Genomic DNA, 15,086 nt, shown 5'->3' on the forward strand with positions numbered 1-15,086 from the left:
TGTCAGACAGGAGGAGGAGGAGGGTGGTGGTGTCAGACAGGAGGAGGAGGGGGGTGGTGGTGTCAGACAGGAGGAGGAGGAGGGTGGTGGTGTCAGACAGGAGGAGGAGGAGGGTGGTGGTGTCAGACAGGAGGAGGAGGGTGGTGGTGGTGTCAGACAGGAGGAGGAGGGTGGTGGTGTCAGACAGGAGGAGGAGGAGGGTGGTGGTGTCAGACAGGAGGAGGAGGAGGGTGGTGGTGTCAGACAGGAGGAGGAGGAGGGTGGTGGTGTCAGACAGGAGGAGGAGGGGGGTGGTGTCAGACAGGAGGAGGAGGAGGGTGGTGGTGTCAGACAGGAGGAGGAGGAGGGTGGTGGTGTCAGACAGGAGGAGGAGGAGGGTGGTGGTGTCAGACAGGAGGAGGAGGGTGGTGGTGTCAGACAGGAGGAGGAGGAGGGTGGTGGTGTCAGACAGGAGGAGGAGGAGGGTGGTGGTGTCAGACAGGAGGAGGCAGGGGGTGGTGGTGTCAGACAGGAGGAGGAGGGTGGTGTTAGACAGGAGGAGGGGGAGGGTGTCAGAAAGAGGAGGGTGGTGTCAGAAAGAGGAGGAGGCAGACATGAGATGAGCAAATGTGCATGGAACAGACAGACAAACAAACCGATACAGAGACGGAGACAAACATAGCACATGCTCGTGGTGGACGGACCAGAGACGGACCAGAGACGGAGTAGAAGGAACTCAAACATGGGCTAACATAGGCAGGGTTAGGGCTAACAGCCAGTACACTGGTATGACAGTCAGGTGAACTGAACAGAACAGTCAATGGCATGGCGTACAGTACACGAACCACCCCTGGCCTTGAAGGGGAGGCCAGGAGAAGCTGTGCAGGCTGAGGGGAAGGCTGAGCAGCGAGAGCCTGAAGGGAACAGGACCACCACCATTACAGCTCCACTGTCTAGAGTCTGGTCCCAGCATTGGACCCACCCACCTCCTCCCATATAGTTAGGCCTGTTAGTTAGTGTCTGGTCCCAGCATTGGACCCACCCACCTCCTCCCATATAGTTAGGCCTGTTAGTTAGTGTCTGGTCCCAGCACTGGACCCACCCACCTCCTCCCATATAGTTAGGCCTCGTTAAGTCACAGTGAATATGGCAGCACAGCACACATAATACCAGGATCACCTCATGGAGGAGAAGCCGGTGGAGGAGAACCCCTAGCCTGGTCCCTAGGAGTTGTCAAGACAGCACAAACATACCAGGCTAGAGAAGCCTTGCTGTAGCAGCCACACTTGAACAAGTAGAGGAGGGAGGAAACCAGCTTCATCACCACCACCACCACCACCTTCAGTTTCCTCTAGCACCCTTGTATAACTCCACTCAACCAGTCAGAACAGAACAGAACAGTTGTTGGGACCTCAGTGTAGTTTAAAGACACGAACGATACAATTTTTTTTTTGTTGTCAAAGACAATTTAAAACATTGTAAAAGAAAACGTGAAACAGGTTTTAAAATCGACCTAAACTTAAAATGTTTCTTTAATTATATTGAATCAATACTGATGTCGAGTAAGAGTGTCAAAACCAATTAAAAGCGCAGAGGGATTCCATCTAGTCTTCCTTTGAGTGCAATTGATGGTGTCTGCATCGGGGTCTTGTAGAGGACAGGACAGGGGCATATGCTGATCCATAGAAGACTCAGTGACTCTGAGATACAGTCACTCCTCTTCCAAGTGTCTCGAATCATTAACTCAACCCAGTAAGTTCAGGCATTCTGTCTGACAATATAGTGCTTGTCAAGGGGTGTATAATGAAAGGAGATGGATGGGACAGTCGTGTGTGTGAGAGTCTGGGGCTACACAGCTCTCTCTGAGGTATCCCACATCACCCCCCCGTTAAAACAAGGCTTAATGCTTCAGAACACAGTACTATATTGGAGGTTTAGAAATGACTTGAGTCCACGCCTAGTAACAACAATAATAATAATTATAATAATTATATGTATATATATATACTATTTACAGACTCAAAAATGCCATGCTGCAGCTTTTCGTTCAAATGATGAAAACCTCCAACAATGTATTAAAATAAGATAGCACTTTGTTTTTAAATCTTTCCGTGGATATAATGTCTGGACCGTCACTTCCTAGTCTCTTTCCTTTCCATCCACTAGCACAGTGACAAAGTGTGCTGCCTACAAAACACGTTGTGGACGCTTTAGAGTCGTTTTCATGCAGGAAAGTCACAATCAGTCTCGAGGTCGTTGTCACTACTTGAAGGCTATAGTTACACCAAACAAAGTCTCTCAATGTTCTTCAATTTCTGTTGTTCTTCGTAACGGGAAATGTTCGGAGGATCGAGTTCCTCTGACTGACAGACAGACTGCTCTGTAACTACTTCCTGTTCCCGCGTGTGTACTTCCTGTGTCCTAGGCAACTTCCTGCGTCCCTATTGGTCGGTTACAGTTGCTTGTCGCTTTCCTTCTTCAGCCGGCTAAAACACAAACAAACAAACAAACAAACGTACGTCAGCATCCCCACTCTTATCATCTGGAAATATAACAGAAAGCCCCAGCACCACTACCGACGTTTATATACACACACTATGATATTTTCACAGGTGGTGTTGTATTACAAGTTGGTCGCAAGCTGGAGAATCTGGAACAAAGCCGCTGCAATCCTTGTACAAGTGTGCATTTACCAATTTTAGAATTCACCACATCAGTAAAATTGCAAAGAAACGTAATATGTCAAATTTGTAAAATGTCTGTATATTTGTCCAATGCGAAACTTAAATGTTAATACAGACTTGCTCCCAACCCTATATATAAAAAAGTGACTACATTCAGTCTATATATAGACCCTACAGGGTCACATACTCTGAAAATGCAAAGTGCAGAGTTAATTCTTAAGGTAAAACATCACTTGCCATCAGGTTTTTCTGTAAAAGGAGTCAATTTCTGGAACTCGAGATCACTTGAAACGTCTGCATGATCTTACAGAAATCACACAAATGAAAATCTTTTTAAATTAGCAACAGAATTTATAACCACAGATGAACCATTTTATGTTATGATTAATATTTGTTTTGTAATTTGATGTAATTGTTCTTATTTTAAAGCCCATCTCTGGACTGATGCTGTCTAGGGCAGTCTTTTCCTCTTCTGTCAGTGTGTGTAATGAATGTGTTGAAATGTGAATGTGTGAGAGTGTGTGTAAATGGTTAAGTGTGTGTGTGTGTGTGTTTCAGTGTGAGTTTTCAAGTGTGTGTGTGTGTGTGTATTTCAGTGAGTGTGTCTCATCTCTGACCTGTAATAATCCTCCTGTCCAGGCAGCGGGCCCCCGTGCATGTGGTGGTGTCCATGTAGCCACTGCTGCTCCATAGCTAGCCGCTGCATCTCTGCAGACTGAGCATGCATGGCCTGGAGCTGGTGGGCTGCAGACATCTGGGGAGGGAGGTCCCGGGGGTACGGAGTACCTGGAGAGAGGAACGCAACAGGATCAGGCCATTTGGCTTGACTACAAATAGAGGAACGCAACAGGATCAGGCCAAGGTCTGATATCGATATGATCTAGATTGAGATCTGTGTTGTTGATCGAAAGGTGTTGGGTGTTTTTACCGAAGACAGGGTGTCGCAGCATCTCATGTTCGTGTGGGTTCTGTCCCAGGAGGGGGTTGGGGATTGCGCCGTGCGGGTAGGGGAAGCGGGCGAGGTGGGGGCCTCCTGCCAGAGGGTCTACGAGGGGGTGCCCCCCCGAACCGGGAGGACACACAAGACATTCACCACCACCTGCACAGAGTCAGAACGCCATATGGTCAGGTTACTCAGTTCATCACGATACATCTTAATACACTGATATACAGTACATCATAATTCACTGATATACAGTACATCATAATACACTGATATACAGTACATCTTAATACACTGATATACAGTACATCATAATACACTGATATATAGTACATCATAATACACTGATATACAGTACATCATAATACACTGATATACAGTACATCATAATACACTGATATACAGTACATCATAATACACTGATATACAGTACATCATAATACATCCTAGTACACTGATATACAGTATTTACAGTTCATCATAATACAATACAGTCACTGCATGCCACTGCAGTAACCTAACACCCAGATAGCAGTAACCTAACACCCAGATAGTAGTAACACCCAGATAGCAGTAACACCCAGATAGCAGTAACACCCAGATAGCAGTAACCTAACACCCAGATAGCAGTAACCTAACACCCAGATAGTAGTAACCTAACACCCAGATAGCAGTAACCTAACACCCAGATAGCAGTAACCTAACACCCAGATAGCAGTAACCTAACACCCAGATAGCAGTAACCTAACACCCAGATAGCAGTAACCTAACACCCAGATAGTAGTAACCTAACACCCAGATAGCAGTAACCTAACACCCAGATAGCAGTAACCTAACACCCAGATAGCAGTAACCTAACACCCAGATAGTAGTAACCTAACACCCAGATAGCAGTAACCTAACACCCAGATAGTAGTAACCTAACACCCAGATAGCAGTAACACCCAGATAGCAGTAACCTAACACCCAGATAGCAGTAACCTAACACCCAGATAGTAGTAACCTAACACCCAGATAGCAGTAACCTAACACCCAGATAGCAGTAACCTAACACCCAGATAGCAGTAACACCCAGATAGTAGTAACCTAACACCCAGATAGTAGTAACCTAACACCCAGATAGCAGTAACCTAACACCCAGATAGTAGTAACCTAACACCCAGATAGCAGTAACACCCAGATAGCAGTAACCTAACACCCAGATAGTAGTAACCTAACACCCAGATAGCAGTAACCTAACACCCAGATAGCAGTAACCTAACACCCAGATAGCAGTAACCTAACACCCAGATAGTAGTAACCTAACACCCAGATAGCAGTAACCTAACACCCAGATAGCAGTAACCTAACACCCAGATAGCAGTAACCTAACACCCAGATAGTAGTAACCTACCACCCAGATAGCAGTAACACCCAGATAGCAGTAACCTAACACCCAGATAGTAGTAACCTAACACCCAGATAGCAGTAACACCCAGATAGCAGTAACCTAACACCCAGATAGCAGTAACCTAACACCCAGATAGCAGTAACACCCAGATAGCAGTAACCTAACACCCAGATAGCAGTAACACCCAGATAGCAGTAACCTAACACCCAGATAGCAGTAACCTAACACCCAGATAGCAGTAACCTAACACCCAGATAGCAGTAACCTAACACCCAGATAGCAGTAACCTAACACCCAGATAGCAGTAACCTAACACCCAGATAGCAGTAACCTAACACCCAGATAGTAGTAACCTAACACCCAGATAGCAGTAACCTAACACCCAGATAGCAGTAACCTAACACCCAGATAGCAGTAACCTAACACCCAGATAGCAGTAACCTAACACCCAGATAGCAGTAACCTAACACCCAGATAGTAGTAACCTAACACCCAGATAGTAGTAACCTAACACCTAGATAGCAGTAACCTAACACCCAGATAGTAGTAACCTAACACCCAGATAGCAGTAACACCCAGATAGTAGTAACCTAACACCCAGATAGCAGTAACCTAACACCCAGATAGTAGTAACACCCAGATAGCAGTAACCTAACACCCAGATAGTAGTAACCTAACACCCAGATAGCAGTAACACCCAGATAGCAGTAACCTAACACCCAGATAGCAGTAACCTAACACCCAGATAGCAGTAACACCCAGATAGCAGTAACCTAACACCCAGATAGTAGTAACACCCAGATAGCAGTAACCTAACACCCAGATAGTAGTAACCTAACACCCAGATAGCAGTAACACCCAGATAGCAGTAACCTAACACCCAGATAGCAGTAACCTAACACCCAGATAGCAGTAACACCCAGATAGCAGTAACCTAACACCCAGATAGCAGTAACCTAACACCCAGATAGCAGTAACCTAACACCCAGATAGCAGTAACACCCAGATAGCAGTAACCTAACACCCAGATAGCAGTAACACCCAGATAGCAGTAACCTAACACCCAGATAGCAGTAACACCCAGATAGCAGTAACCTAACACCCAGATAGCAGTAACCTAACACCCAGATAGTAGTAACACCCAGATAGCAGTAACCTAACACCCAGATAGTAGTAACACCCAGATAGCAGTAACCTAACACCCAGATAGTAGTAACCTAACACCCAGATAGCAGTAACACCCAGATAGCAGTAACCTAACACCCAGATAGCAGTAACACCCAGATAGCAGTAACCTAACACCCAGATAGCAGTAACCTAACACCCAGATAGTAGTAACACCCAGATAGCAGTAACCTAACACCCAGATAGCAGTAACCTAACACCCAGATAGCAGTAACACCCAGATAGCAGTAACCTAACACCCAGATAGCAGTAACCTAACACCCAGATAGCAGTAACCTAACACCCAGATAGTAGTAACCTAACACCCAGATAGTAGTAACACCCAGATAGCAGTAACCTAACACCCAGATAGTAGTAACCTAACACCCAGATAGCAGTAACCAACACCCAGATAGCAGTAACCTAACACCCAGATAGCAGTAACCTAACACCCAGATAGCAGTAACCTAACACCCAGATAGCAGTAACCTAACACCCAGATAGCAGTAACCTAACACCCAGATAGCAGTAACCTAACACCCAGATAGCAGTAACCTAACACCCAGATAGTAGTAACCTAACACCCAGATAGTAGTAACCTAACACCTAGATAGCAGTAACCTAACACCCAGATAGTAGTAACCTAACACCCAGATAGCAGTAACACCCAGATAGTAGTAACCTAACACCCAGATAGCAGTAACCTAACACCCAGATAGTAGTAACACCCAGATAGCAGTAACCTAACACCCAGATAGTAGTAACCTAACACCCAGATAGCAGTAACACCCAGATAGCAGTAACCTAACACCCAGATAGCAGTAACCTAACACCCAGATAGCAGTAACACCCAGATAGCAGTAACCTAACACCCAGATAGTAGTAACACCCAGATAGCAGTAACCTAACACCCAGATAGTAGTAACCTAACACCCAGATAGCAGTAACACCCAGATAGCAGTAACCTAACACCCAGATAGCAGTAACCTAACACCCAGATAGCAGTAGTAACACCCAGATAGCAGTAACCTAACACCCAGATAGCAGTAACACCCAGATAGCAGTAACCTAACACCCAGATAGCAGTAACACCCAGATAGCAGTAACCTAACACCCAGATAGCAGTAACACCCAGATAGCAGTAACCTAACACCCAGATAGCAGTAACCTAACACCCAGATAGTAGTAACACCCAGATAGCAGTAACCTAACACCCAGATAGTAGTAACCTAACACCCAGATAGTAGTAACACCCAGATAGCAGTAACCTAACACCCAGATAGTAGTAACCTAACACCCAGATAGCAGTAACACCCAGATAGCAGTAACCTAACACCCAGATAGCAGTAACACCCAGATAGCAGTAACCTAACACCCAGATAGCAGTAACCTAACACCCAGATAGTAGTAACACCCAGATAGCAGTAACCTAACACCCAGATAGCAGTAACACCCAGATAGCAGTAACCTAACACCCAGATAGCAGTAACACCCAGATAGCAGTAACCTAACACCCAGATAGCAGTAACCTAACACCCAGATAGTAGTAACACCCAGATAGCAGTAACCTAACACCCAGATAGTAGTAACCTAACACCCAGATAGTAGTAACACCCAGATAGCAGTAACCTAACACCCAGATAGTAGTAACCTAACACCCAGATAGCAGTAACACCCAGATAGCAGTAACCTAACACCCAGATAGCAGTAACCTAACACCCAGATAGTAGTAACACCCAGATAGCAGTAACCTAACACCCAGATAGCAGTAACCTAACACCCAGATAGTAGTAACACCCAGATAGCAGTAACCTAACACCCAGATAGTAGTAACCTAACACCCAGATAGTAGTAACACCCAGATAGCAGTAACCTAACACCCAGATAGTAGTAACCTAACACCCAGATAGCAGTAACACCCAGATAGCAGTAACCTAACACCCAGATAGCAGTAACCTAACACCCAGATAGTAGTAACACCCAGATAGCAGTAACCTAACACCCAGATAGTAGTAACCTAACACCCAGATAGTAGTAACACCCAGATAGCAGTAACCTAACACCCAGATAGTAGTAACCTAACACCCAGATAGCAGTAACACCCAGATAGCAGTAACCTAACACCCAGATAGCAGTAACACCCAGATAGCAGTAACACCCAGATAGCAGTAACACCCAGATAGCAGTAACACCGGGTCAACAGCATCAATGTAACAGTGTTGCTTCCGTCCCTCTCCTCGCCCCGACCTGGGCTTGAACCAGGGACCCTTTGCACACATCGACAACAGTCACCCTCGAAACACCGTTACCCGTCACTCCACAAAAGCCGCGGCCCTTGCAGAGCAAGGGAAACAACTACTTCAAGGTCTCAGAGCGAGTGACGTCATCGATTGAAACGCTACTTGCGCGCACCGCTAACTAGCTAGCCATCACACCGGTTACACTATCACCCAGATAGTAGTAACCTAACACCCAATATGTGACATACTGTACATGCAATCATATTATATTGTAATATGTACATTGCATTCGGAAAGTATTCAGACCCCTTGACTTTTTCCACATTTTGTTACGTTACAGCCTTATTCTAAAATGGATTAAATAAAAACATTTACTCATCAATCTACACACAATACCCCATAATGACAAAGCGAAAACAGGTTTTTAGAAATGTTTCAGACCCTTTGTTATGAGACTCAAAATTGAGCTCAGGTGCATCCTGTTTCCATTGATCATCCTTGAGATGTTTCTACAACTTGATTGGAGTCCACCTGTGGTCAATTCAATTGATTGGACATTATTTGGAAAGGCACACACAGGTCCCACAGTTGACAGTGCATGTCAGAGCAAAAACCAAGCCATGAGGTCGAAGGAATTGTCCGTAGAGCTCCGAGACAGGATTGTGTCGAGGCACAGATCTGGGGAAGGGTACCAAAACGTTTCTACAGCATTGAAGGTCCCTAAGAACACAGTGGCATCCATCATTCTTAAATGGAAGATGTTTGGAACCACCAAGACTCTTCCTAGAGTTGGCCACCCGGCCAAACTGAGCAATCGGGGGAGAAGGGCCTTGGTCAGGGAGGTGACCAAGAATCCGATGGTCACTCTGACAGAGCTCCAGAGTTCCTCTGTGGAGATGGGAGAACCTTCCAGAAGGACAATCATCTCTGCAGCACTCCACCAATCAGGCCTTTATGGTAGAGTGGCCAGACAGAAGCCACTCCTCAGTAAAAGGCACATGAGAGCCCGCTTGGAGTTTGCCAAAATGCACCTAAAGGACTCTCAGATCATGAGAAACAAGATTCTCTGGTTTGATGAAACCAAGATTGAATTCTTTGGCCTGAATGTCACATCTGTAGGAAACCTGGCACCATCCCTACGGTGAAGCATGGTGGTGGCAGCATCATGCTGTGGGGATGTTTTACAGCGGCAGGGACTGGGAGACTAGTCAGGATCCAGAGCACTCAGGACCTCAGACTGGGGTGAAGGTTCACTTTCCAACAGGACCACGACCCTATGCACACAGCCAAGACAACGCAGGAGTTGCTTCGGGACGAGTCTCTGAATGTCCTTGAGTGGCCCAGCCAGAGCCCGGACTTGAACCCGATCAAACATCTCTGGAGAGACCTGAAAATAGCTGTGCAGCGACGCTCCCCATCCAACCTGACAGAGCTTGAGAGGGTCTGCAGAGAGGAATGGGAGAAACTCCCCAAATACAGGTGTGCCAAGCTTGTAGCGTCATACCCAAGAAGACTCAAGGCTGTAGTCGCTGCCAAAGGTGCTTCAACAAAGTACTGAGGAAAGGGTCTGAATACTTATGTAAATGTGATATTTCAGTTTTGTATTTTGAAAACATGTGTAAAATTTTTTATAAAAACCTGTTTTTGCTTTGTCATTATGGGGTATAGTGTGAAGATTTATGAGGATTTTTTTTTGGAATCCATTTTAGTATAAGGCTGTAACGTAACAAAATGTGGGAAAAGTCAAGGGGTCTGAATACTTTCCGAATGCACTGTATATATTGCCATATTTGCTTACAGTATTGTTTTAATCAGTATTATATTGATATAAATGCTTCACTAGAAGTGGCAAATAAACTTGAACTTGATCTTAATCTAGTAATAATGTTTATGTATGGCCAGGCGTGTCACCTTGGTGCAGCGAGTCCTGCTGGTGCAGGTGTAGGTGTGAGTGGATGTGGGAGTGCTGGTGATGATGAGGCGTGATGTTGAACATCTGAAGCCTGGCGATAGGGTCGTTAGCCACCGCCGCCATCCTCTCAGCATGCAGCCTCTCCGCCGCCAGCCGCTCCGGGTAGCTCATGTCCGGTCTGAGCTGGGGTCCCGCAGCCAGCGCCAAACGCTCCCTCTCCAGGGGGTTGAGGCCGTGGTGGAAGGAGGCGAAGGGGTGTGGTCCCGCCATGGGGGGTAAGGAGATGGCGCCATGCCGGGCGAAGTGCTCCATGGGGTTAGCCGAGGGGTGCATGCCTTCTAACTCCGGGGGTTTGTGTTCGAACCCAGGCTTCATCCTCTCTCTCAGCTCCCTCTCCCTCATCTCTCTCTCTCTCATCTCCCGCTCCCGCAGCTCGCGCTCCCGCATGCCCGGGTCGGCGTTGTAGAGGCCAGGCATGTGATAGGCCATCAGGGGGTCGTTGGGGTTGAGGGAGACGAAGAAGGGGTGGTTCCTATTGGTTGGGGACATGACGTGAGGGCGGGCATACTCGCTGAGGGTGCGCAGGGCGGGCGTGTCGGGGCCGATGTAAGGGGGCACCGCGGCGATGGAGGTGGGGGGGCCGTCGAAGGGAGGACGCATGTGGGCGGAGCCAACCATCTGGGAGTCGCCCATACGGCCGTCGTGACACGAACTGGAGGCTTTCTGTAACAAATAGATATGTGGAGACGTCACACACACACACAGGGAGGTTATAACATGTTATAAAGAGGGCATAACATGTAAGAAGGGTATAGGTTGTAAGGTGGTTGTAACAGGTTAAGGAAGTTATAATAGGTTGTAACAGGTTAAGGAAGTTATAATAGGTTGTAACAGGTTATGAGGAGGTTATAATAGGTTGTAACAGGTTATGAGGAGGTTATAATAGGTTGTAACAGGTTATGAGGAGGTTATAATAGGTTGTAACAGGTTATGAGGAGGTTATAATAGGTTGTAACAAGTTATAAGGAGGTTATAATATGTTGTAAGGTGGTTGTAACAGGTTATACAGCGGTTATAATAGGTTGAAACAGGTCATACGGTTATAATCGGTTTTAAGGCGGTTGTAACAGGTTATAAGGAGGTTATAATAGGTTGTAACATATTATAAAAATATTATAATAGGTTGTAACAGATTATGTTATAACAGGTCATAAGGTTATAATAGGTTGTAACAGGTTATAAGGAGGTTATAATAGGTTGTAACAGGTTATAAGGAGGTTATAATAGGTTGTAACAGGTCATACGGTTATAATAAGTTGTAAGCTTGGAACATGTTATAAGGACGTTATAATAGGTTGTAAGGTGGTTGTAACAGGTTGTAAGGAGGTTACAATAGGTTGTAAGCGTGGAACAGTTTATAAAGAGGTTATAATAGGTTGTAACAGGTTATAAGGAGGTTATAACAGGTTGTAAGGGAAAGGTTAAAGGAATACTCCAGTGGGAATGAGAAACATGTAGGATGTTTTAGAACAGAATGTGTTTTCTTTTCGCAGTGTGAAGTTAAGCAAGAGACAAACTAGACCGAACACTCACCGCCGCTCTCTCCTGTTCCTTCTCTCTTTCCCGTTCCCTCTCCCGTTCCTTCTCCCTCTCCTTCTCCTCCCGGGCTTTCTGTTCTGCCTCCCTCTTGGCCCGCTCCAGTGCTTCCGCCCTCTTCTTGGCCAGTTTAGAGGCAGCCAGAGGCGTGAAGTAGAAGTCTGTTCTAGCACACGTGTTGTAACCCCGGTCCAGGTGCTTGTAGAACCTAGACACACAAATGGAAAATAACATGGAAATACACATTAATATATAGTAAGGAAGTAAAGTTTAGCTAACAACACTTCATGGAAATACACATAAAATATTCCAGGATTCACAGCTTGCTAACATCTACAATTATCATAAGGCTCATACGACTTGTATTCATGAGTCAATAGCATTCTTCATGAACACCCATTTTCTTAAAATGTGTAAATCACAAAAAAACATTAGCATAGAAAATGTGCTAAATACATCTCAATGGCAAGCCACGAAGAGACTGCGTCTTTAGACCAAATTCAACAGAAAATGGATGTAATTGAATATCTGATGAGAATAAATAGCCTTTGGCAAGTTAGCTGATTATTCAACAGTATCTCTAGTCTAACCACTCCATATCTCTGTGCTGATGACATTCTCTCTACCTCTTAACAGATTCTCTCTACCTCTTAACAGATTCTCTCTACCTCTTAACAGATTCTCTCTACCTCTTAACAGATTCTCTCTACCTCTAACAGATTCTCTCTACCTCTAACAGATTCTCTCTACCTCTTAACAGATTCTCTCTACCTCTTAACAGATTCTCTCTACCTCTTAACAGATTCTCTCTACCTCTTAACAGATTCTCTCTACCTCTTAACAGATTCTCTCTACCTCTTAACAGATTCTCTCTCCCTCTTAACAGATTCTCTCTACCTCTTAACAGATTCTCTCTACCTCTTAACAGATTCTCTCTACCTCTTAACAGATTCTCTCTACCTCTTAACATATTCTCTCTCTACCTCTTAACAGATTCTCTCTCTACCTCTTAACAGATTCTCTCTACCTCTTAACAGATTCTCTCTACCTCTTAACAGATTCTCTCTACCTCTTAACAGATTCTCTCTCCCTCTTAACAGATTCTCTCTCTACCTCTTAACAGATTCTCTCTCCCTCTTAACAGATTCTCTCTACCTCTTAACAGATTCTCTCTACCTCTTAACAGATTCTCTCTACCTCTTAACAGATTCTCTCTACCTCTATTAACAGATTCTCTCTACCTCTTAACAGATTCTCTCTACCTCTTAACAGATTCTCTCTACCTCTATTAACAGATTCTCTCTCCCTCTATTAAGACTCATTACTATTCATTGGTGATCTGAGAGCCACTGAAACACAACAGGTAGTCACATTCAAATAGACAATTGTGTGTGTGTGTGTGTGTGTGTGTTCAGACAGTGTGTGTGTGTGTGTGTGTGTGTGTGTGTGTGTGTGTGTGTGTGTGTGTGTGTGTGTGTGTGTGTGTGTGTGTGTGTGTGTTCAGACAGTGTGTGTGTGTGTGTGTGTGTGTGTTCAGACAGTGTGTGTGTGCGCTCGCTTCAGGTCATACCGTGCTGACTGGCTGGCATGGCTGGGCGTGTTGACGATGGTAGGCTCGGGGGAGGGGCTCCGCGGAGGGGGCGGAGGGCTCTCGGGCTCCTCTGATTCGTCGAGAGGTTCCTCCTTGATGTGTACAGGTGGGAGGGCGGGACCTGGGCAGGCGGAGCCGACGGAGGCTGGGAGGGGCATGGAGATGGAGGAGGAGGAAGAGGGAGGAGGCTGGAGGACTGGAGGTAGAGAGGAGGAGGGGGGAGGGCAGCCAGCGGAGGAGAGGGGCAGGACGGGGGCGAAGGGGTGAGGAGGGAACGGGGGCTGTTGGGGTGTGTTGGGGTGGGAGGACGGTGATGGTCCGGAGGGGGGTAGAGGAGGCGGAGGAGTAGGGTGGTGCTGGCTGCCTCGCTCTCTCTCTGAAGGGGGGAGATTCTGGGACTGGGTGAGGACAGGGGGCTGGGCCGATGGAGGCTGGAGCTGCTGGCTTGGGCCCTGGGGCATGAGCTGGAGGGGAGGAGGGTGGGCAGGGGGAGGGTGGTGGGTGGACAGGGAGGAGAGGGGCTTGAGGGCAGGTGGAGGGGGCAGGTTGGAGGGCATCTGGGGGAAGGGGGGCACTGAGAGGTGTGGAGGCCCGTGTTTGTGGGACTGAGGGTCGCGGTTGGGCATGTGGGGGATGGGGGTGGTGGGAGGTGGCTTGATGTGGGGCATGGACATGGAAGGGGCGGGGGGTAGGGGCTGCTCGCGAGGCGGCTGATTGGACAAGCCACCCTGGGATGACGATGATTGGCTGGGGGGGGTGTGGGCCCTGTGAGACGGCTGCTGCGATTGGCTGAGAGGCAGCGGGGAGGGCGGGACCTGAGACTGGGGGCCCAATGGGAAGCTTTGAGGGGGCAGGGAGTGAGGGTGGGGTAGGTGGGAGGGGCCAGTCTGGAGTGGGTGGGGCATGGATGATGGGTGGGGTAGCGGGCCGTGGAGCGCGCTCGGTAGCAACTGGGTGGAGCCTGGCGGTCCTAGGGGTGGAACCTGAGACATCCCCTGCTGTGGAGAATGAGGCGAGGGGGAGGGCCGCCTCTGGGGGAGGAGGGACGCCCCTGATTGGATGAGAGAGAGGGGGCCGGCCTGTTGGGGCATGGGAGGCGGTAGAGGCAGTGGAAGAGAAGTGGGGGGTGCGGAGGAGGAGGGGACCAGTGAGGGAGCTGAGGAGGACGTGGGTTGTAATGGAGGGGTGGTGGAGCGACCACCGGAGGTCCCTGGCTGACAGGGCTGGATAACCGGAGGGTGCTGTGACTGCCCCTGTCCCTCTCTCACCCTCTCCCTCTCCCTCTCCTGTCTCTGCAGTAGGAGCAGCTGTTGCTGGGCGGAGGAGTCCGAGTCGCTCTCCCCGTCTCGGGGGCTGGGGATGGAAGGCGAGGAGCTGCGGTTGTCCTGGTCAATGTCTTTAGCGTCACTGCTACACTCCTCGTTGACGCTACGCCCGTCGGAGCTCTCGCCCTCGCCCTCGCATTCCGACGGCGAGTCGGACCGACCCAGCTCCTGCGGAACAGGGAAGAGAGGCGTGAATTCCATACCCCACAATGGTTGTTATCATGAACACATCTCCTTACACTTGGGGCGAATAAATATCAAA

The 15,086-nt window shown here is 47.6% G+C and overlaps 1 protein-coding gene across 7 annotated transcripts in view; it reads right to left on the bottom strand.

The window, feature by feature from the left end:
• Window positions 1–481: 481 nt before the first annotated feature.
• The window catches only part of rerea (arginine-glutamic acid dipeptide (RE) repeats a), a 252,759-nt gene continuing 238,154 nt past the window's right edge, over window positions 482–15,086 (bottom strand). For 4 of the 7 annotated variants that reach the window (XM_045207289.1, XM_045207290.1, XM_045207288.1 and 1 more), the window contains 6 exons: window positions 13,479–14,992; window positions 11,906–12,116; window positions 10,312–11,035; window positions 3,592–3,762; window positions 3,281–3,449; window positions 482–2,465 (listed from right to left, as the gene is read on the bottom strand). In XM_045207289.1, the coding sequence (XP_045063224.1) occupies window positions 2,432–2,465; window positions 3,281–3,449; window positions 3,592–3,762; window positions 10,312–11,035; window positions 11,906–12,116; window positions 13,479–14,992 (2,823 nt within the window). In that variant the 3' untranslated portion in view covers window positions 482–2,431. Of the gene's footprint in view, window positions 2,466–2,900; window positions 2,967–3,280; window positions 3,450–3,591; window positions 3,763–10,311; window positions 11,036–11,905; window positions 12,117–13,478; window positions 14,993–15,086 lie in introns of all 7 variants that reach the window. The other 3 variants (XM_045207293.1, XM_045207292.1, XM_045207291.1) reach the window with 3 other exon arrangements.

This window comes from Coregonus clupeaformis, chromosome 24, assembly GCF_020615455.1.
Source record: "Coregonus clupeaformis isolate EN_2021a chromosome 24, ASM2061545v1, whole genome shotgun sequence".
NCBI classification, from domain to species: Eukaryota; Metazoa; Chordata; class Actinopteri; order Salmoniformes; family Salmonidae; genus Coregonus; species Coregonus clupeaformis.